The sequence below is a fragment of the Mobula hypostoma genome, chromosome 25 (assembly GCF_963921235.1).
Source record: "Mobula hypostoma chromosome 25, sMobHyp1.1, whole genome shotgun sequence".
In the NCBI taxonomy this organism is placed as follows: domain Eukaryota; kingdom Metazoa; phylum Chordata; class Chondrichthyes; order Myliobatiformes; family Myliobatidae; genus Mobula; species Mobula hypostoma.
Window position 1 is genome coordinate 14,259,984 of NC_086121.1, and position 22,451 is coordinate 14,282,434.

The window sequence follows — 22,451 nt, forward strand, 5'->3', positions numbered from 1 at the left end:
CTGTGGCTCTCAATTTCCCCTGTAGTTCGGCCTTTTTTTGTAAGTGTGTTAGTTGACCGACTGGCAGTCCCAGGTCCCTGTTCCCTGGCATGTTTGCTATTTGCACTGCTTGTATTGTTGCTTCTGTCACTATCCCTAAAGGAGGTCTTCAGGTTATATCTGAGGAAAGTGACCTGGGCTGATCTTTGGAAAGCCGAACCACACCGCATCCAATTTCTCATCCAGGCAGTGTACAATGTGCTTCCAAGCCAATCAAACCTGCATACATGGGGCAAGGCAGAGTCATCTGCGTGCCCACTGTGCTCCAAGCGAGGAACTCTGGAGCACATCCCCAGCGGCTGTGCAAGGGCACTTGGTGAGGGACGGTACAGGTGGAGGCATGATCAGGTCCTGAAAACCATGGCTGAAGCCGTCAGTGCAGGAGTTGAGTGGGCGAAGCGGTCCCTCCAAGCAGACCATTGCCTTTGTCAGAGCTGGGGAGCAGCCAATACCTGCCAAAAGAACATCTGCAGGGATCCTGACCTCTGCAAGGGACTGGCAGCTGTTGGTGGACCTCGAAGGGCAGCTGAAGTTCCCCAACCATATCGCAGCCACCACCCTGAGACCAGACATTGTCCTAGTGTCTGAGTCTACTAAGCAAGTGGTGCTGCTGGAGCTGACAGTCCCATGGGAAGATAGCTTAGAACAGGCCTTTGAAAGGAAGCTCTCCAAGTACGCAGGACTGGTCAGCAACTGTCAGCGGCTGGCTGGAGAGCGAGGTGTCTCCCAGTGGAGGTTGGTTGTAGGGGATTCGTAGCCCATTCTTTAGTTAGAGCCTTCAGCATTTTGGGCATCGAGGGAGAGAGGAAGAGGAGAGCCATCTGCAGTACCACCGATGCGGCAGAAAGGGCCTCAAGATGGCTGTGGCTCAAAAGAGGGGAGCCATGGAGTCATAAGTAGCTAGCCATCTGGACACAAGCTGGGGTCTGATCAGCCCCGGCTGGGTCACCTGGAGGAGGTTGTATGATGTTGAAAGACCCGAAACACCCGATGATTCCAGGAACATCACTGAAGATGTGTCCAGAAGCATCAATAGATGTATGTACACGGCTGGTCATAAAATCCCTTGCTACATAACATTTTTGTGCCATCTCCTTGAAAGAATTATGTAATCTCACTCCTCCCTCATTTTCCCATAGCACAACACATTTGTTCCCATTTCAAATATGTGTTGATTTGTCCTTTGAAATTACATTTCTGTTAATAGAGCTGGTTCTGATTTTCAGGTTATATTCTCTAGCTCAAAGCTTCTCTGCACAGAAATAAGTTTCCCTCCTAATTCCTCTTAAAATTTTAAAACTTGCAATCAAATCATCCCGTATCCAGAGAATGGCTGACTAATTGCAAGGCATCTAATGGAATCTATGCTGATTCTTTCTTGGAGCAATTCATAATTAATCTCACTGATGATTTCCATCCTATAGCTCTGAATGTTCATCTGCTTCAAATTTAATTTTCTGTTTAAAGATTGAATGACTTTTAGATCACTATTTTCTGTATCAGAGCATTTTACTCTGCAATAACATCACGTGTCTAGAAACCTCTCATTCTAAAATTCTGGTCATGACAGCTTTAAATAACTAAGAAAACTGTAATTTCCTGTTCAGGCCATGAAAACTTTAATAAATTTTTTTTTAATCTACTGAGTTTCTTCTTGGCACTTAATGCTCCAGTGCAAATGTCCTTGTGTCTCAGTTTTCTCCTCAAAGTTATGATTAACTATTCCTGTCAATATTCTGATGAATCTCTTTTGGAGTTAATTTCTTTTCTCTGTCATAGTGTCCAAATTGTAGACATATTTCTTAACTGTGATTTAACAAAAGTTTTATATCTTTTCAGTTTTTTTCTTGTAATTGATGCTACAACTTATACAACTCAAAATATGCACTCTGATTCCTTTGCCTGGTTGGACCTTTTGAATCCCTCAGTTTTCTATTCCACTACACTGAAGTGACTTTCTTTGTATTCTCCCATTTTCCATGCATTCAAATCCACATTAAATATTTGCTGCTGGTCAGTCCCTCTGAAGTCTTTGAAAGGTCTCTTTACTGTCTGTCAAATTCTCTATTTTGCCTGGGTAAACCATAGCTGCAGCATATCTCCGGTCCAGGCCACTTATTTAGGTTCTCTGATTCCTATATGGCAATCAACTTTCAAACCATGCTGCAATGAACCCTTATGCACCAAGACCCAATAGTGGAAGTCTTCATGCAGGAATCCTCAAAGGTTAAATTGCGAGTTGAATTGGTGGTAAGGAAGACAAATGCAATGTTAGCATTTTTTTTGAGAGGGCTAGAATATAAAAGCAAGGATGTATTGCTGAGGCTTTATAAGACATTACTTGGAGTATTGTGAGCAGCTTTGGGCCTCTTATTTAAGAAAGGATGTGCTGGCATTATAGAGGATCCAGGGGACATTAATCAGAGTGATCCTGGCAATGAAAAGGTTAATGTATGGGGAGTTTTTGGTTCTGGGCCTGTACTCACTGGAGTTTAGAAGAAAGAGTGGGGATCTCTTGGAAACCTATTGAATATTGAAAGGCCCAGATAGAGTGCATGTGGAGAGAATACTTTCTATAGTGGGAAAATCTAGAACCAGAGGGCAAAATCTCAGAACAGAACAATGTTCTTTTAGAATAGAGATAAGGAAGAATTTCTTCAGCCAGAGGTTGGTGAATCTGTGGAATTCATTGCCACAGATGGCTGTGGAGGCCAATTGATAGGGTATATCTAAAGTGCAGGTTGATAGGTTCTTGATTAGTAAGGGCATCAAAGGTTACAGGGAGAAGGGAGGATAATGGGTTGAGAGGGATAATAAATTAGCCGTAATGGAATGTCAGAAGGCCATTCAGAAGGCCTTTGACAAGGTACCACACGTAAGGCTGCTTAACAAGCTTATGAACTAATGGTATTATAGGAAGAATTCTAGCATGGATAAAGCAGTGGCTGATTGGCAGAAGGCAAAGAGTGGGAATAAAGGGAGTCTTTTTGGTTGGCTCCCCATGACCAGTGGTGTTCCACAGGGGTTTGTGTTGGGACTGATGCTTTTTATGTTATATGTCAATGATTTGGATGATGGAATTGATGGCTTTGTTGCAAAGTCTGCAGACAATATAAAGATAAGATGGAGGGGCAGGTAGTTTTGAGGAAGTACAGAGATTACAGAAGGACTTAGACAGATTAGAAGAATGGACAAAGAAGTGGCAGATAGAATAGAATGTCAGGAAGTGTATGTTCTTGCACTTTGGTAGAAGAAATGAAAGAGTTAACTATTTTCTAAATAGAGGGGAAATACAAAAAACTGCAGTGTAAAGGGACCTGGGAGTCCTTGTGCAGGATTTCCTAAAGGTTAATTTGTAGGTTGAATCTGTGGTGAGGAAGGCAAATGTAATGTTAGCATTCATTTCAAGAGGACTAGAATATAGAAGCAAGGATGTAATGTTGAGACTTTATGAAACACTGGTGAGCCCTCATGGAGTATTGTGAGCAGTTTTGGGCCCCTTATCTTAAAAGGGATGTGCTGAAACTGGAGAGGATTCAAAGGAGGTTCAACAAAATGATTCCAGGATTGAATGGCTTGTCATATGAAGAACGTCTGATGGCTCTGGGCCTGTATTCACTGGAATTCAGAAGAATGAAGGGTAACTTCATTGAAACCTATCAAGTGGTAAAAGGCCTTGATAGAGAGGATGTTTCCTATGGTGGGAGAGTCTGAGACCAGAGGACACAGCCTCAGAATAGAGAGGCGTCTTTTTAGACAGAGATGTGGAGGAATTTCTTGAGCCAGAGAGTGGGGAATCTGTGGAATTCTTTGCCACAACCAGCTGTGGAGGCCAAGTCTTTATGTATATTTAAGGCAGAGGTTGATAGGTTCTTGATTGGACAGGTCATTAAGGGATATGGGGAGAAGGCAGGAGATTGGGGCTGAGACAGAATATGGATCAGCCAAATGGCATAATTCTGCTCTTAAATCTTATGGTTTATGGTCTTGTAATCACCTCCTCCTTCTGCCCCACCACCCAAACAAAACTAATGATCAGAAAGAACAATTACTCTTTGCTATAGATATAACTCATGTCTTTAGAATGACAATGTGGTTTTAAAGTTATCTGTGCATATTTGTGTATTTACAACTGATTTTTTGCAGTGTGATTTATTTGAAAATGGTTAATAAATGCTTTCAAATGTTTAATATTGCAATATTATTCCCAATTTTGTTCCTTTCCTTCCACATCCTCCAACCTGTTCAACAATACACTTTTTTTTTAAATTTTATTTTTATTTGGATAAGGAATTCACAATTATCATGTACTTTTTTCACACATATAACCTCTTCCATTTTTTATATGTATAAAACTACAATTATTTATACATTCTTAAGTACACATTGAGATGATATAAAAGGAAAATAAACATTTAAATAGATAATTATGTACTGTGGTAAATCTAACCTATTAGGCTAAGTAATGAAATTAGTTGTTAAGAAAAATCAAACTCTTCTATTTCCTAATATCAACTGCTCTCTGAAGATACTTGAATGTCTACTAATAAATCTCACACAACATTGTTCATGGTTACCTAGGATCTAAAGCACTGCTCAGATTTCCAGTGGCTAATTTTGTCTTTTCCTTGAAGTGGTTCATGAGTACCCTGTGGATAACCTATTTCTCAGCCCCTAGTCAGTGATCAGTAAGTTGCTTGCAAATTCCAGGCTTTGGGTGAGAAGAATTTGCCATAAACCACCTGGCTTTTTCTTCTCACTGTTTTTATAGATTATGATGAAATGTGAGGTCTACAGTGTGTTGGGTTTAAGAAATAGACTGGGAAATAAATCAGAATCAGACTCGGGTTTTATATCATCGGGAAATGTTGCAAAATTTGTTGTCTTTGCACCAGCAGTACAATGTAATAAATAATAATAGAAAAAACACTCTGAATTACAGTAAGTATATATATTAAATAGTTAACTTAAATAAGTGGTGCTAAGATAGAAATAAAAAAAAAGTAGTGAGGTATTGTTCATGGGTTCAATGTCCATTCAGAAATCAGATCCCAGAAGAGAAGAAACTGATACTAAATCACTGAGTGTGTGCCTTCAGGCTCCTGTATCTCCTTCCTGATGGAGAAGAGGGCATGTCCTGGGCGATGGGGGTCCTTAATGATGGATGCTGCCTTTTTGAGGCATCGCTCCTTGAAAGCATCCAGGATACTGCGGACATGTAAAGGCCAACAGCTAGAATGTAGATTAAGTAAACATTAGGTTCCACTTCTAGCAAATAATTCAAGCAACACGCACAAAGTTCTGGAACAACTCAGCAAGCCAGGCAGCATCTATGGAAAAAAAGTACAGTTGACGATTCGGGCCAAGACCCTTCAGCAGGATGGTGCTTGTGCAACAAACTGAGAAAGTATCAATAGTCATCCTGTCTGATGACATTGTTGGCATTTTCTGGAGTTGTGAAAGAACATGAAACATTCTGTCAAGTAATTGAAATACCGTAAACCACTGCAGTCAATTTAACCAGCGTGCCAATCATTTTGCTCTAGTAATGTCCCACAACAGGAAAGAACTGAATATTGGCATTAGTTGAGGATGAGATGGCCAACATAACACCCAGTTATCCTTGAAATTGCGAAGTAGAATATATAACTTTGTTCAAAGAAATAAGCAAATTATTCATCTGTCATGTCGTTTAAATGTATGATAACTGCAACAAACAGATGAGTCAGTATAACATTCCAAAATTTTGATCTTCCATGGAGTTTAATTGGTTATATTTTCACCACCCACTACTCTACCACACCTTCACCATTAGAATTAGGATACCACATGAGTCTTCTCTGATGACAGACTGTAGTTGATAGAGGCAAATTAGTCATAACTCACAATTTGGAGGGAATGCAGTTTTAGTGTTTGGGTCTCCAGAATGGGGATTGAACTTTTCAGAACAGTCACATCTGACACAGATACAGTCATTTAAGGCAGCACAGTAGTGCAGATAGTAGTACAGATATATAGGACCCTGGTCAGACCCCACTTGGAGTACTGTGCTCAGTTCTGGTCGCCTCACTACAGGAAGGATGTGGAAACTATAGAAAGGGTGCAGAGGAGATTTACAAGGATGTTGCCTAGATTGGGGAGCATGCCTTATGAGAATAGATTGAGTGAACTCGGTCTTTTCTCCTTGGAGCGACAGAGGATGAGAGGTGACCTGATAGAGGTGTATAAGACGATGAGAGGCATTGATCATGTAAATAGTCAGAGGCTTTTTCCCAGGGCTGAAATGGTTGCCACAAGAGGACACAGGTTTAAGGTGCTGGGGAGTAGGTACAGAGGAGATGTCAGGGGTAAGTTTTTTGCTCAGAGAGTGGTGAGTGCGTGGAATGGGCTGCCGGCAACGGTGGTGGAGGCGGATACGATAGGGTCTTTTAAGAGACTTTTAGATAGGTACATGGAGCTTAGAAAAATAGGGAGCTATCGGTAAGCCTAGTAATTTCTAAGGTCGGCACATTTTCAGCACAACTCTGTGGGCCGAAGGTTCTGTATCGTGCTGTAGGTTTTCTATGTTCTATGTTTCTATGTAGTGCTGCCTCTTTACAGCTCCAGCAGTTCAGTTCAATCGCGACCTCTGGTTTTGTCTGCATGGAGTTTAGGAATTCTCCCATGTAACCATGTATTTCCTTAGCTGTTCTGAATTGCTCTCACATCTCAATGATGTGTGGGTTGTTAGTTGGCCACTGTAAATTGACCCTGGTACATAGATGGTTGCAGTGATCATAATAGGATCTGTGGGATCAATGGGAATGTACGGACAATAAAAAGCAGGAATAGTGTACGATTTGTATAATCGAGTAGCAGTGGGTGAGTATGGACAAGGAGGAGCAGAGGATCGTGTTGTTGCCATGTTGTACCACTCTATGAAACTTTTTAATTCCCCCTTTTCCCCCTTGCTTTCTGCAATGTCTTCTACTGGTGAGTATTTACAGTGATCTACGGGGAGAATTAAAATAAAGTAAAAAAAAAATTACCATATACTGTACCACCCTAAGGTTCATTTTCTTGCAGGCTTTCACAGGAAAATAAAAAAAAATAATAGGATTTATGAAAAACTATACATAAATAAAGATTGGCAAACAATGTGCAAAAGAAGACAATTATGCATATAAAACATACTAACAACATGAGTGTATAGAGTTCTTGAGAATGAGTTTGTAGGTTGTAGTGAAACAAACGTGAGAAATAAGGGGTGGCATTCAAATATATAATATGCGTTCTTGGGAATATATTGAAGGGGGTGACTGGATACATGTTGAGATTCTTTCACTAGTGGGAGAATCACAAACAAGGAGTCATAGTTACAAAATAAAGGGGTGGTCATTTAAAACAGGTATATAAAAAATTTTTTCTCCCACAGGATAAAGAATCTCTGGAATTCTTTGCCTCGGAGGATGATGGAGGATATGTTACTAGTTAAGGTGGAAATAGGTAAATATTTGGAAGATTGAGGAATTGGCACAGAAGAGGAGTGGAGGCCAGCATAGATCAGTCATGATCATATTGAATGGCAGGGTAGCATGAGGGCCCTGGCAACCTACTCCTGATGCTCCTTTGTGTTCTTGTGATGCTGTTGAAATGCTTGGGGTGGGGGAGACAAAGAGCTGAGTGCTCTTAAATAGATTTTGTACTGCTCCAAAGCACCCTTTATCCAGGTGACCATCAAGCCAGATGAACACAGGTCAACTGTTCAAACGTGGAAGCATTATAACCAGTATCTGCCTTGCTTGTTTTAGATTTTGGTATGTGCTTTCCACAGGACAGTGATGAGGATTTGGAACATATCTGAATATACCTGCAGCTCACGAACACAGGGGCTGATTCTCAAATGCCATTCTCCTGATCTTGTTCAAATCGTATATCTCAGTGCACTGGTATTGATTTGATCCTGGATTACCCATATATGGGAAGTTTACATAATCGGATCTCTGAATAGCAGTCTGATAGAAAGTCAATCACAATTTATAGCTTTTTAAACACTATCATTTAACTCTATTAATCTTCGTGTCTGTATAAATATCAGATGGCGTCAGGAAATCATATACTCCAGCTGGAGTATTGGGTTCTTTCTTGACATGCCAAAACACGTCAGTACTCATGTGGAGACCTCCATGTACTGAACTGTACTACCCATGAATGAAAATCAAATAGAGGAGTTATTTTCAAAGTGAAGCATAGCATTTGGATTTCAAACACTAGTTTCTGGACACAACAAAGAGATTTCTCCATCTTTGACATGACTAGACAGGTTTAACTTAGTTATACTTTAAGCAAAATAGATTTGAAACCCTGTCTAAAATGATTTTCATTTTTTTTGTATCAAAGCTGTACCTGTATCATGTACAGTAGACTCTTTGGTAAAGTGCACATAGCTAAATTGAAACCTAAAAGCAAAATTTGAAACTCTTTGCAGTGAGAACAATGTGGTGATAAACCATGCAATGTACAATTCCTGGATTTGTTTCTTGCTCATTTCAGCCAAATTTGTTGCAAAATATGAGAAAGAGAAGCCACATCATCCTGACTGATCACCCAATGATGATCAACTTGGGAAGTAAATGTATGTTGGGTGACATTGTATAAGGATAGGTCTGTGCTGGGCTGAATCTCATCGAACATCGGAGAATGAGGGAAGATTTGATAGAGGTATACAGAATAATAACCAGTATAGATAGGGTAAATCCCAGTGAGGTTGGCTGAGACGAGAACCTGAGGAGGATCGTCTTCACTCAGAGAGTGGTGTGCGTGTGTCGAATGAGCTGCCAGCAGAAGTGGTGGATGTGGGTTCAATTACAACATTTAAGGGAAGCTTGGATAAGTACATGGATGGGAGTGGTATGGAGGCACAGAATGGGAAGGTGCAGAATAACAGTTTGGTGTAGAATAGATGGACCAAAGGGCCTATTTGTGCTGTAGTTCTCTCTGACTCTATGAATTGAGAGTTCATTATCCAGCACTGTGAAACAAGCTCACTTTGTGAGGCATCAGATTCACATTCATTCACCAGATCCTGCAAATGTGGAGGGAAATATACTGAAGGAAAAATAGCCTTATTGCATAAAATAGGAAATTAACATAGAAGTTGGTTTTGTATTATAGGTTAAACACAAGAGATTCTGCAGATGCTGGAAATCTTGAGCAACACAGACAAAATGCTGAAGGAACTCAGCAGGATAGGCAGCATCTATTGTCAGGAATTTGATTTCCCATTCCCATACTGACTTTGCTGTCCATGGCCTCCTCTACTGCCACAATTAGGCAAAACACAGGTTGGAAGGGTAGCGCCTCCAAATTGATGGCATATATGTCAATTTCTCCAGTAATTTCTTTTCCCTCCCTTTTTCTCTCTTTTGCCATTTCCTCTCACCACTTCTCTTCTCCTCACATGCTCATCACTTCCATCTGGTTCCTCTCCTCCTTCCATTTATTCAATGGTCCACTGTCCTATCCCATTAGATTACTTCTTCAGTTCTTTAGTGGGAATGTTATTGGGAGGTATTCTAAGGGACCAGATATATAGGTATTTGAATAGACAGGGACTGAATACGGATGTTCAACACACACAAAATTCTGGAGCAACTCAGCAGGCCAGGCAGCATCTATGGGGGGGAAAAGTACAGTTGACATTTTGGGCCAAAACCCTTTGGCAGAACTGGAGAAAAAAAAGAGGAGTAGATTTAAAAGGTTGGGGGAAGGGAGGGAGAACCACCAGGTGATAGGTGAAACCTGGAGGGGGCGAGATGAAGTAAAGGGCTGGGAAGTTGGTTGATGAAAGAGACAGAAAAGTTAATTAAAGTCTGTCCCGAGCCTTGTAGGCTCATCAGGCCGGTGCTTATGCCAGTTTCCATGGCGTGAAGTGACTGAGAGTAGGAGACTCCCCCCTGGATAGGACGCCAATCTATTACGAGGTTAACCTCCAGCATTTTGCCGGTACTCATTTTCAGCTGGGTGGACTGGAGCACTGTGTGGTTAAGTGCCTTGCTCAAGGACACAACGCGCTGCCTCGGCTGGGGCTCGAACTCATGACCTACAGATCACTAGTCCAACGCCTTAACCACTTGGCCATACGCCTCACACAAAGAGACAGAAGGCCATGGAAAAAAGAAAAGGCGGGAGTAGCACCAGAGGGAGGCGATGGCAGGCAAGAAGACGGTGAGAGAGGGAAATGGGAATGGGAAATGGAAAGGGGGGTATTACAAGAAGCTTGAGAAATTGATGTGCATGCCATCAGGTTGGAGGCTACTTAAACAGAATATAAAACGCTGTTCCTCCAACCTAGGTGTGGCCTCATCATGACAGTGCAGGAAGCCATGGATGGAGAGAATCCATGGGTTTGTAATAGACATCAGTGGATCAGTTGTCTCTGGAGATAGAGTCAGTGAGAATTGAGAAAGGGATAGGAGGTATCAGAAATGGACCAGGTGAATTTGAGGGCAGGGTGGAAGTTGGAGGCAAAGTGGATGAAGTCGACCATAATCTCTTCAGCCATCTCTTGTAGACCCCTGGGGTGTATTCCACCTGGGCCGGATGACTTACCCACCTTCAGACCTTTGAGCTTCCCAAGTACCATCCCCCTAACTGTCTTCACTTCTGCGTCCTGATACTCTTGAACTTCCAGCGAAAACAGTTAGTGTTTTCCACAGTGAAGACGGTTGCAAAATACTTTAGTTCATCCACCATTTCCTTGCCCCCATTACTACATCTCCAGCATCATTTTCCAGCAGCCTGATATCTACTCTCACCTCTCGTTTATTCTTTATATATTTGAAAAACCTTTTAGTATTCTCTGTGGTGTTATTGGCTAGGTTGCCTTCATATTTCATCATTTCCCTCCTTATGCTTTTTTAGTTGCCTTCTGCTGGTTTTTAAGTTTCTCAATCCTTTGACTTCCCTTGTCAGCCATGGTTGCATCATCCTGCCTTTAGAATACTGCTACTTCATGATGTATCTATACTGCAGCTTCAGAATTTCTCCCAGAGCCTCCAGCCATGCCTGTTCTGCTGTCATCCCTGCTACGGTCCCCATCCAATCAACTTTGGTCAGCTCCTCTTGCATGCCACTAGAATTCCCTTTACTCCATTGTAATACTGATACATACGACTTCAGCTTCTCCCTCTCAAATTTCAGGGTGAAGTCTATCATATGAGGAGGTGCACGAGAATGATTCCAGGAATGAAAGGGTTACCGTACGATGGCCTGTACTCACTGAAATTCAGAAGAATGAGGGGAGGATCACAATGAAACCTATTACATGTTGAAAGACCTTGAAAGAGTGGAGGTGGAGAGGATGTTTCCTATGGTCGGAGAGTCTAGGACCTGAGACACAGCCTCAGAAAAGAGGGTCGTCTATTTAGAACGGAGATGAGGAGAATTTCTTTAGTGGTGAATCTGTGAAATTCATTGCCACAGGTAGCTGTGTAGGCCAAGTCATTTGGTATATTTAAGGCAGATGTTGATAGATTCTTGATTAGTCAGGGCATGAAGTGTTACAGGGAGAAGACAGGAGATTGGGGCTGAGGGAAATGGATCAGCAATGATGAAATGGCGGGGCAGACTCGATGGGCCAAATGGCCTAATTCTACTCCTATATCTTATGGTCTTGTATTATGATCACTGCTTTCTAAGGGTTCCTTAACTTTAACCTCCCTAATCATATCTAGTTCATTACACAACACCCAAATCAGAATAGCCTTTTGCCAAGTTGGCTCAATTATAAGCTCTTCTAAAAAGCCATCTTTTTAAGAAATGGAAAGAAAAGGATCCATCAGGCAGACACGGCATGGATTCAGCAAAGGCAGGTTTCAATTGACAAACTTACTGGAGTTCTTTGAAGATATAATGAGCGCAGTGGATAGGGGGGAACAGATGGACGTTATTTACTTGGATTTCCAGAGGGCATTCGATAAGGTGGCACATAAAAGACTTATCCATAAGGTAAGGAGTTGGGGGTGATGGATTAACATGGACAGAGGATTGGTTAACCAATAGAAAGCAGAGAATTGAGATACAACTCTGGTGGTGAACGGTGTGCTACGGTCGTCAGTGCTGGGCCCGCAACTTCCAGATTAACAATCTGGAAGAGGGGACTGAGTGTAGTGTATCTAAGTTTGCTGATGACACTAAATTGAGTGGAAAAACAAATTGTGTGGAGGATATGAAAAGTCTGCAGAGAGATATAGATAGGTTAAGTGGGCAAGGGTCTGGCAGATGGTGTACAATGTTGGAAAATGCGAGGTTATCCACATTGGAAGGAAAAATGGAACATAAGATTATTATTTAAATAGTAAAAGATTTCAACATGCTTGGAAGTGTTTGTGCATGAATCACAAAAGGTTAGTTTGCAGGTGCAGCAGGCCATCAAGAAGGCAAATGGAATGTTGGCCTTCATTGCTAGAGGGATTGAATTTAAGAGCAGGGAGGTTATGCTGTAACTGTATAGGGTATTGGTGAGGCCGCATCTGGAGTACTGTGTGCAGTTCTGGTCTCTTTACTTGAGGAAGGATATACTGACCTTGGAGGCAATGCAGAGGAGGTTCAGCAGGTTGATTCCAGAGATGAGGGTGTTAGACTGTGAGGAAAGATTGAGTCGCCTGGGACTGTACTCAGAAGAATGAGAGGATATCTTTTAGAAACATACAAAATGATGAAAGGGACAGATAAGATAGAGGCAGTTGTTTCCACTGGTAGATGAGACTAGAACTAGGGGACATAGCCTCAAGATTCAGTGGAGTAAATTTAGGACAGAGATGAGGAGGAACTGCTTTTCCCAAAGAGTGGTGAATCTGTGGAATTCTCAGCCCAATAAAGCAGTGGAGGCTATCTCAGTAAATATGTTTAAGACAAGGTTGATAGATTTTTGCATAGTAGAGGAATTAAGGGTTATGGGGAAAAGGCTGGTAGGTGGAGACAAGTCAATAGTCAGATCAGCCATGAACTTATTAAATGTCAGAGCAGGCTCAACAGGCCAGATGGCTACTCCTGCTCCTATTTCTTACACTCTTCTTTCCTTATCTCGTAGGCATTCTACAAATTCTCTCTCGTGACCCAGCACCAACCTGATTTTCCCAATCTACCTGGATATTGAAATTCCCACGGCTATTGTAACATTGTCCTTTTGACGTGCATTTTCTGCCTTCCATTGTAATTCGTAAGCCACATCCTGGCTACTGTTTGGAGGCTTGTATATAACTACATCAGGATATTTTTACCCTTGCAGTTTCTTAAGTCTGCCCTCAAGGATTCTTCTGATCCTATGTCACCTCTAAGGATTCAATTTAATTTTTTTTTACCAACAGAGCCATCCCACCTCCTCTGCCTACTTGCCTATCCTTGTGTTACACTGTGTATCCTTGAATGTTAAGCTCCCAACTATGATCTTTCAGCCACAACTCAATGATGCCCATAACATCATACCTACAAAGCTCTCACTGCGCTATGAGATCATCTACTTTATTCTGCATACTGCATGTATTCAAATACACCTTCAGTCCTGTATTCATCACCCTTTTTGATTTTGTCCCTATGTTACACTGACTGCAATTTTGCCCTATCATTTGCCTATCCTTCCTGAAAGTCTCACTGCAGATTGCACCTCGTTGTATGCCAACTGCCCCATCTTCAACCCTCAACTCTGGCTCCCATCCCCTCCCCCCCCCCCGCCAAATTAGTTTAAACCCGCCCCAACAGCTCTAGCAAACCTGCCCTCAGGAATATTGATCCCCCTCGGGTTCAGGTGTAACCTGTCCCTTTTGTATAGGTCATTCCTCCCCCAGAAGAAATCCTAATGATTAAGAAATCTGAAGCCTTGCCCCCTGCACCATTCATCATCCTCACATTCATCTGCCAAATCATCCTGTTCTTACCCTCACTGGCACATGGCATAGGTAGCAATCTGGAGATTACTATGCTGAAGGTCATGCTTTTCAGTTTTCTGCCTAACTCCCTAAATTCTCTCTTCAGGACCTCCTCCCTCTTCCTACCTATGTCATTGGTGCCAATATTTACCACGAGTTATGACTACCCACTCTCCCCTTTTAGAATACCATGGATACGATCCGAGATGTCCCTAACCCTGGCACCTGGGAGACAACATGCCATCCGGGTGTCTCTTACACATCCACAGGATCTCATGTCTACTTGAGGACCTGAGTTATAGAGAAGGGTTGAATATGTTAGGACTTTGTTCCCTAGAACGTAGAAGATTGAGCAGAGATTTGATAGAGGTATATAAACTTATGAGGTCTATAGATAGGGTAAGTGCAAGTAGGCTTTTTCCATAGGCTTAGGTTGGATGAGACTACAACTGGTCATGGGTTAAGGGTGAAAGGTGAAATGTTTAAGGGGAACAGGAGAGGAAACCTTTTCACTCAGGGTGGTGAGAGTGTGGAACAAGTTGCCAGCGCAAGTGGTGGATGTGGGGTCAATTTCAATATTTAAGAGAAATTTGCATAAGTACGTGGATGGGAGAGCTATGGAGGGCTATGGTCCACGTGCAGGTCAATGGTTCAGCAGAGACCAGATGGGCCAAAGGGCTTGTTTCTATGCTGTAGTGTTCTATGACTCTGTGACTTTACCCTTCTCCATCTATCACATCTCAACTTGTTAATTCATTTCTCCTTCCCACCCACCGCCACCCCCTCACCTGGTCTCACCTATCGTCTGCCTGCTTGTACTCCTTCCCCTCCCCCACCTTCTGCCCCCTTCCTTTCCAGTGCTGGTGAGGGATCTTGGCCCAAAACGTCGGCTGTTTATTCCCCTCCATACAGTCGATGCTGCCTGACATGCTGGGCTCCTCCAGCATTTTGTTGTGATTTTGTCAACATCCAAATGTTGCTGCAAACTTTAATAAATAAAATCTTTAAATAAATTATGATACAAATGAATACTTCATGTACTCAGTTATTTGAAACAAAAAATGATGTTAAGACAGGGTTTATTTACTGAATGTAATTTACACATCAGGAGTAGAGATATAAATGTCTCTGTTATTGATGTGTTTACTAATTTAATACTAAGAAAATGTTACAGTGACTTGAAGATGCTTTAAGGAATTTTCTGAAAATTACAATTGGACCTTATCTCCATCAGTATCTTCATATAGTCAGACCTGATTATGTTTCATGTATACATTTCAATGTGGTAGAACAAAAAGATAAGTTTACCAGTGATATCCCTCTGCTGCCGGAGAAGGAGTCTGTGAGCGGCCTATCGCTGTATGGCAGGCAGGCTGACCCCTGCCTTCATGTGGTGTCTCTCTCTTTTGATGTTGTCGGAGATCGTTACCGTGGTTCTGTGTTTATTGATTGAATCATTGCATTTATGGACTGTGGACTTTCTCAGACTTATGGTTTCAATATTCTGTGTTTTTGCCCGTTCCTTTCCATTTTGTTGTGCGAGGGGAAGGGATTTTGGGGTTGATGTTCTTGTTGCGTTCTGTTGGTTTTTTTGTGTGGGGGAGGGGTTGGGAGTTGATGTTCTTGTTGCATTTTGTGCGAGGGGTGGAGGGAATTTGGAGTTGATGTTCTTGTTCTGTTTTAGTTTTTTTGTGCGTGACATAAGGGTTTGGGGGGGAGGGGTTGATGATCAGGCTGCCGTTCTTTTTTGTGCAGGGGATGAGTGGGTTTGATGTTCCTCTCAGAATGACTTTCATGGTTTTTCTTTGCTTCATGGCTATCTGGAGAAGATGAATCTCAGAGTTGTATATGGATACATACTTTGGTAATAAATAAACCTTTGATATCTCCAGCTGTGTTAATTGTTTACAAGTTGCATTATCTATGATGTTGAGTTCTTTACAATAAAAACAGCCCTTTCCCAGTTTCTTACACTGTATTGTAGAGGAACTCCAAGCACTGATCAGTTTATTTCACTACTTCTCAGTTTAGGGTGGCACCGTAGCGTAATGATTATCAATACAGCTGACCTGGGTTCAATTCCCACCACTGCCTTTAAGGAGTTTGTACATTCTCCCAGTGGTCGTGTGGGTTTCCTCCAGGTGCTCTGGTTTCCTCCCACGGTCCAAAGACATACCGGTTGGTAAGTTAGTTGGTCATTGTAAATGATCCCGTGATTAGGCTAGGATTAAACTAGCCTGGGTGGCACGTCTCAAAGGGCCAGAAGGGTCTACTCCACATTGTATCTCCATTATAAAAAAAATCCAGTAAATTTACCTATTTAATTCATGCACCATAGCACTATGTGGATATTTATAAAATGTGTATAGAATTAAATGTGGGATTATCCAACTCCATCTGATAACTTTGTGAAATCACTGTGGAAGAATGACAAGTGAGGCATGATGAAGTTCATGTATTTTTTAATGACTATGTGTTATTTCTTTTTATAGTATTCACCACTGCTGAAGAAACTTTACTGTCAAATTGCAAAGACATGTCCCATCCAAGTGAAACTGGCTTCGCCACCACCTCCGGGCAGTGTAGTGCGTGCAATGCCAGTTTACAAAAAGGCTGAACATGTGACTGAAGTGGTGAAACGTTGCCCCAATCATGAACTTGGCAGAGACTTCAATGATGGTGAGTGGATGTCTCTGAAATACAGTGCGATTTCTGTCTCCTTGTGCCTTTTCAGTACTCTTCAGCAACAAGATTTTGAAGTATAGGTCGTGTTGGAGGTGTGGCAGATAGAATTTCCTTTTTGTACCTTAAGTGCCATAGTAACAATACAATTTTTCTTCCTATCTTTCCTTCCTAATGGCACAGAAATGAATGATCCTACACTCAATTGGAGAGCCGTGCCTAGAAAGGAAATAGGTTGTAGCTCTGCGTGTTATAGATGCACAGCATCACTGAGTTTAGCTTTCTTCTTTAATTTTGTGTTCTTACTTATCCAGTCATCGGAAGAGCCTAATTCTTTCATTCAGCCACCTTTGCCTGAAAAATATAGAGGCTAATTCCTTAAGAGTGTTAGCTGCATGTCCAAATGAAATGATGGGCCATACCATACCACCAACCAAGACTGAGTTCCACAAATTTACTGCCAGTGGTAGGCACCCCCATCTCCAATGAACACAGCCCCCGGCCTTTCACTAAGTCAAGTTGTAGCCCACCATCTCTGGAGTGAGTAATTCTTGGGAATGTAAAAATTAAATGGAGTAGAACTTGCCTTGGATTAAAACTTGCTTGAGGCTAGGGGTTAGAGTTGAGCACCGAGCTAGCAACTTGACCTTGTAAGAACCAGACAAAAGTGCTAAAGGTTGCCGCCCAATGCACCACAAGGCACGGAGAGGAATAACAATTGTAGAAAAGAATGCTGACTAAGAATATTAACGTGCTTTATTTATTTGTTGCTTACTTTTTATCCTCTATTTGGCATTCTAATGAGGATTGGCTGCTCCATATTAACTGGAAGCTGTAACCCATTCTCTACACTCAATTATTAGCCCCCTTCAGCTCTTTTATCCTACCCTCCAAAAGATGGTATATCCATTACACAACATCCAGGCCCTCCTATTACTACAAATAAACCCTTGACTCATATCAGCTCCCTTGTGTGCGATACATTTCCCTGTTCACATGCAAAGTTTCCCTCTATTCTATCCAAACCAAATTTATATTTAACTATCTAAACTTCTTGTCACTTGGCTAAAAAGAAATCAAAACAAAACTAACTTTAAAATTGTTGGGATAAGGGGCTGAGCTGAAAAATCAGGAATTGGGAATTTTTCTCCCCAGCTTCTTTCTTTGTCTTTGCCCAGATTTCCTCCGCTTCCTCTGCTTAGGGGGTCAGTCAGACAAGAAAGCAAATTGATCAGTGATGTAACCTGGATATGACTCTCCCTCTGATTCTCCTAACTGAGCTGTTGGACAATACTTGGGTGTGTTCACCCCGGCAGCACAGGTAACTCAGCATACATGGGGTTGTACATGTGACCCCCTATCTTCAGGATTAAATATGACAAAGTGGTTCAATTGCACTACATCCATAAATGGACATGAAACAATTGCTGAGGCTTTACAATTCAGCTTTTGCAAAAATGATCCAGTCAGTTTTTTGTGCAATGGGAAGCCTTTGCTGAAGAACAGTAATTTGTCGTTTACATCTACACTCTGAAGGAAAGTTGCAGCCGGCTGTGTCTGCAAACTAAACGTTTATCATACTCTTCCTATCAGTCACCTGCAGATAAGGCTTTTGTTACGATTACCATCTGTATTATATCTGCCAGACAGGTTGTGTAAGCTTTGTAAGCAGCCGTAGCACAGCTCATTGTACCACCAGTGTTTACCAAGGTTGGTAAGATCTACTTGCAAGCACAATGTTAAAATATTTTCAGTTGAAAGCTTCTTGCTGCATTTAATCTGTGGTTATTGTAGTTCTGATCCTTTGTCCCTTCTGATCACACACATTGCAATAATGCAAGCATTGGTGAAAATTAATCATCCTGATGTCAGGCCCTGTTTTCCTAACAAACTTACTGGGATTCCCTAGATATGATAATACAGTACCAGTGCAAGACAGGTGAGAAAGGTTGTTAGTTTCATCTGCAATCTGCCCTGATTTTGCTAGGCAGCATGCCAATTGATCTCTGTATTTTTGGACTGGTGAAGGAAAAAATAAACCAGGGTCACACTATGGTTGTAATCCATGAAGATAGGAGCACACAAAGGTTTGTCTGTGGACAACCCGCCATCAATATCTGTCAAGAGACATGCACACAGAATTGCTGTGGGTGGGACAGAGAAGGCCATAGTGCATTTATAGCTTTGTATTCCAACATGAAGAGAGAAGGGGAAATATTATCTTGGTTAGTACAAAAAGGACGGGTTACACTTGAATCCTAGGGGGACCAATATCCTGGCGGGGAGAATTGCAAGGGCTGCTGAGGTGACTTTAAGCTAGAATGGTTGGGGGTGGGAATCAAATTAAAGAGACTCAGAGAGAGGAGGTTAGTTCACAAATAGAGAAAGCTAGTAGACAGTGTGTGAGGGAGGATAGGCAGGGGACAGAGATCAGGAGCACTGAGACCAAAGATGTAGGGGACAAGGAAGAAAAAGATAACAAAGTTGTTTGCTCCATTAAGGATAAACAGAGAGTAAGAGGTGGAGAGTCAGCAGTGCTCTGGCAGGATAGATTAGTGGACTTGTCCAGGGAGGCTATTTGGGTGGATCTGAGGAATAGGAGAGGCGTAGTGATGCTTATAGGGGTGTATTATAGATCACCTAATGGGGAACGAGAACTGGAGGAGCAAATTTGTAAAGAGATAGCAGATATTTGTAGTAAGCACAAGGTTGTGAGTGTGGGAGATTTTAATTTTCCACACATAGACTGGGAAGCCCATTCTGTAAAAGGGCTGGATGGTTTGGAGTTTGTCAAATGTGTGCAAGATAGTTTTTTGCAGCAATACATAGAGGTACCAACTAGAGAAGGAACAGTGTTGGATCTCCTGTTAGGGAATGAGATAGGGCAGGTGACGAAAGTATGTGTTGGGGAGCACCTTGGGTCCTGTGATCACAATACCATTAGTTTCAATACAATTATGGAGAAGGATAGGACTAGACCCAGGGTTGAGATTTATGATTGGAGAAAGGCTAACTTTGAGGAGATGTGAAAGGATTTAGAAAGAGTGAATTGGGACAATTTGTTTTATGGGAAGGATGTAATAGAGAAATTTTGAGGGTACAGGATCTTTATGTTCCTGTTAGGTTGAAAGGAAAGGTTAGAAGTTTGAGAGAGCCATGGTTTTCAAGGGATATAGGAAACTTGGTTCGGAAAAAGAGAGGGATCTACAATAAATATAGGCAGCTTGGAGTTAATGAGGTGCTCAAGGAATATAAAGAATGTAAAAAGAATCTTAAGACAGAAATTAGAAAAGCTAAAAGAAGATACGAGGCTGCTTTAGCAAATAAGGTGAAAATAAATCCAAAGGGTTTCTACAGTTATATTAATAGCAAAAGGATAGTGAGGGATAAAATTGGTCCCTTAGAGAATCAGAGTGGACGGCTATGTGCGGAGCCAAAAGAGATGGGGGAGATTTTGAACAATTTCTTTTCTTCAGTATTCACTAAGGAGAAGGATAACGAATTGTGTAAGGTAAAGGAAACAAGAAGGGTAGTTATGGAAAGTATGATGATTAAAAAGAGGAAGTACTGGTGCTTTTAAGGAATATAAAAGTGGATAAGTCTCCGGGTCCGGACAAGATATTCCCTGGGACCTTGAGGGAAGTTAGTGTGGAAATAGCAGAGGCTCTGACAGAAGTATTTCAAATGTCAGAAACGGGGATGGTACCAGAGGTTCCATTGTTTAGAAAGGGTTCTAAGAGTAAACCTAGCAATTATCGGCCTGTGAGTTTGACATCAGTGGTGGGTAAATTGATGGAAAGTATTTTTAGAGATGGTATATATAATTATCTGGATAGACAGGGTCTGATTAGGAACAGTCAACATGGATTTGTGGGTGGAAGGTCATGTTTGACAAATCTTATTGAATTTTTTAATGAGGTTACTAGGAAAGTTGACGAAGGTAAAGCGGTGGATATTGTCTATATAGACTTCAGTAAGGCCTTTGACAAGGTTCCACACGGAAGGTTAGTTAGGAAGGTTCAATTGTTAGGCATTAATATGGAAGTAGTAAAATGGATTCAGCAGTGGCTGGATGGGAGACGCCAGAGAGTAGTGGTGGATAACTGTTTGTCAGATTGGAGGACGGTGTGTAGCAGTGTGCCTCAGAGATCTGTACTGGGTCCAATGTTGTTTGTCATATATATTAATGATCTGGATGATGGGGTGGTAAATTGGATTAGTAAGTATGCAGATGATACTAAGATAGGTGACATTATGGATAATGAAGCAGGTTTTCAAAGCTTGCAGAGAGATTTAGGCCAGTTAGAAGAGTGGGCTGAAATATGGCAGTTGGAGTTTAATGCTGAAAAATGTGAGGTGCTACATTTTGGTAGGACTAATCAAAATAGGACATACATGGTAAATGGTAGGGCATTGAAGAATGCTGTAGAACAAAGGGATCTAGGAATAATGGTGCACAGTTCCCTGAAGGTGGAATCTCATGTGGATAGGGTGGTGAAGAAAGCTTTTGGTATGCTGGCCTTTATTAATCAGAGCATTGAGTATAGGAGTTGGGATGTAATGCTGAAATTGTACAAGGCATTGGTAAGGCCAAATTTGGAGTATTGTGTACAGTTCTGGTCACCGAATTATAGGAAAGATGTCAATAAAACTGAGAGAGTACAGAGGAGATTTACTAAAATGTTGCCTGGGTTTCATCTCCTAAGTTACAGAGAAAGGTTGAACAAGTTAGGTCTTTATTCTCTGGAGTATAGAAGGTTGAGGGGGGACTTGATAGAGATATTTAAAATTATGAGAGGGATAGATAGAGTTGACATGGATAGGCTTTTTCCATTGAGAATGGGGGAGATTCAAACAAGAGGACATGAGTTGAGAGTTAAAGGACAAAAGTTTAGGGGTAACATGAGGGGGAACTTCTTTACTCAGAGAGTGGTAGCTGTGTGGAACAAGCTTCCAGCAGAAGTGGTTGAGGCAGGTTCGATGTTGTCGTTTAAAGTTAAATTGGATAGATATATGGACAGGAAAGGAAAGGAGGGTTATGGGCCGAGTGCAGGTCGGTGAGACTAGGTGAGAGTAAGAGTTCGGCAAGGACTAGAAGGGCCGAAATGGCCTGTTTCTGTGCTGTAATTGTTATATGGTTATATGGTTTAGTATTGTCGATACTTTATTTATTCATATTTTGTTAGAAATAGATGGGGCTCCATGGTAACATTGCGGCTAGCACGATGCTATTACAGCCCAGGGCATCAGAGTTCAGAGTTCAATTCTGGTGCCACCTGTAAGGAGTATGTATGTCCTCCCCATGAACGCATAGGTTTCCTCCCACATTCCAAAGATGTACCAGCTAGTAGATTAATTGGTCATTATAAATTGTCCTGTGATTATGCTGTAGTTAAATAAGTGAGTTTGCTGGGTGCTGCGGTTTGTTGGGCCAGAAAGGCTTATACCGCACTATATCTTTAAAGAAAATAAATAAATAAATAAATATTGAAATGGCGTAAATTAGTCAGTATCTAAGTCAAGTTTATTGTCATCTGCACAATTGAATTGAATTGACTTTATTTCTTATATCCTTCACATACATGAGGAGTAAAAATCTTTTGTTACGTCTCTGTCTAAATGTGCAATCTGCTTTCATTGTAATTTATAATAATTTATAATAAATAGAACAGTCAATGTAACATAGAATCCCACTCAAATCAGTATGAGTTCATCAGTCTGATGGCCTGGTGGAAGAAGCTGTCCCAGAGCTTGTTGGTCCTGGCGTTTATGCTGCGGTACCATTGTGGCTGGGGTGATTCAAGTGCCCAGTGATCCACAAGT

General features: G+C 41.6%; 1 protein-coding gene across 3 annotated transcripts in view; it reads left to right on the forward strand.

The window, feature by feature from the left end:
- tp73 (tumor protein p73) overlaps window positions 1–22,451 on the forward strand; it is a 130,966-nt gene that overhangs the window by 88,006 nt on the left and 20,509 nt on the right. For all 3 annotated transcript variants that reach the window (XM_063032887.1, XM_063032888.1, XM_063032889.1), the window contains one exon: window positions 16,439–16,625. In XM_063032887.1, coding sequence (XP_062888957.1) covers window positions 16,439–16,625 — 187 coding nt within the window. The remainder of the gene's footprint in view (window positions 1–16,438; window positions 16,626–22,451) is intronic.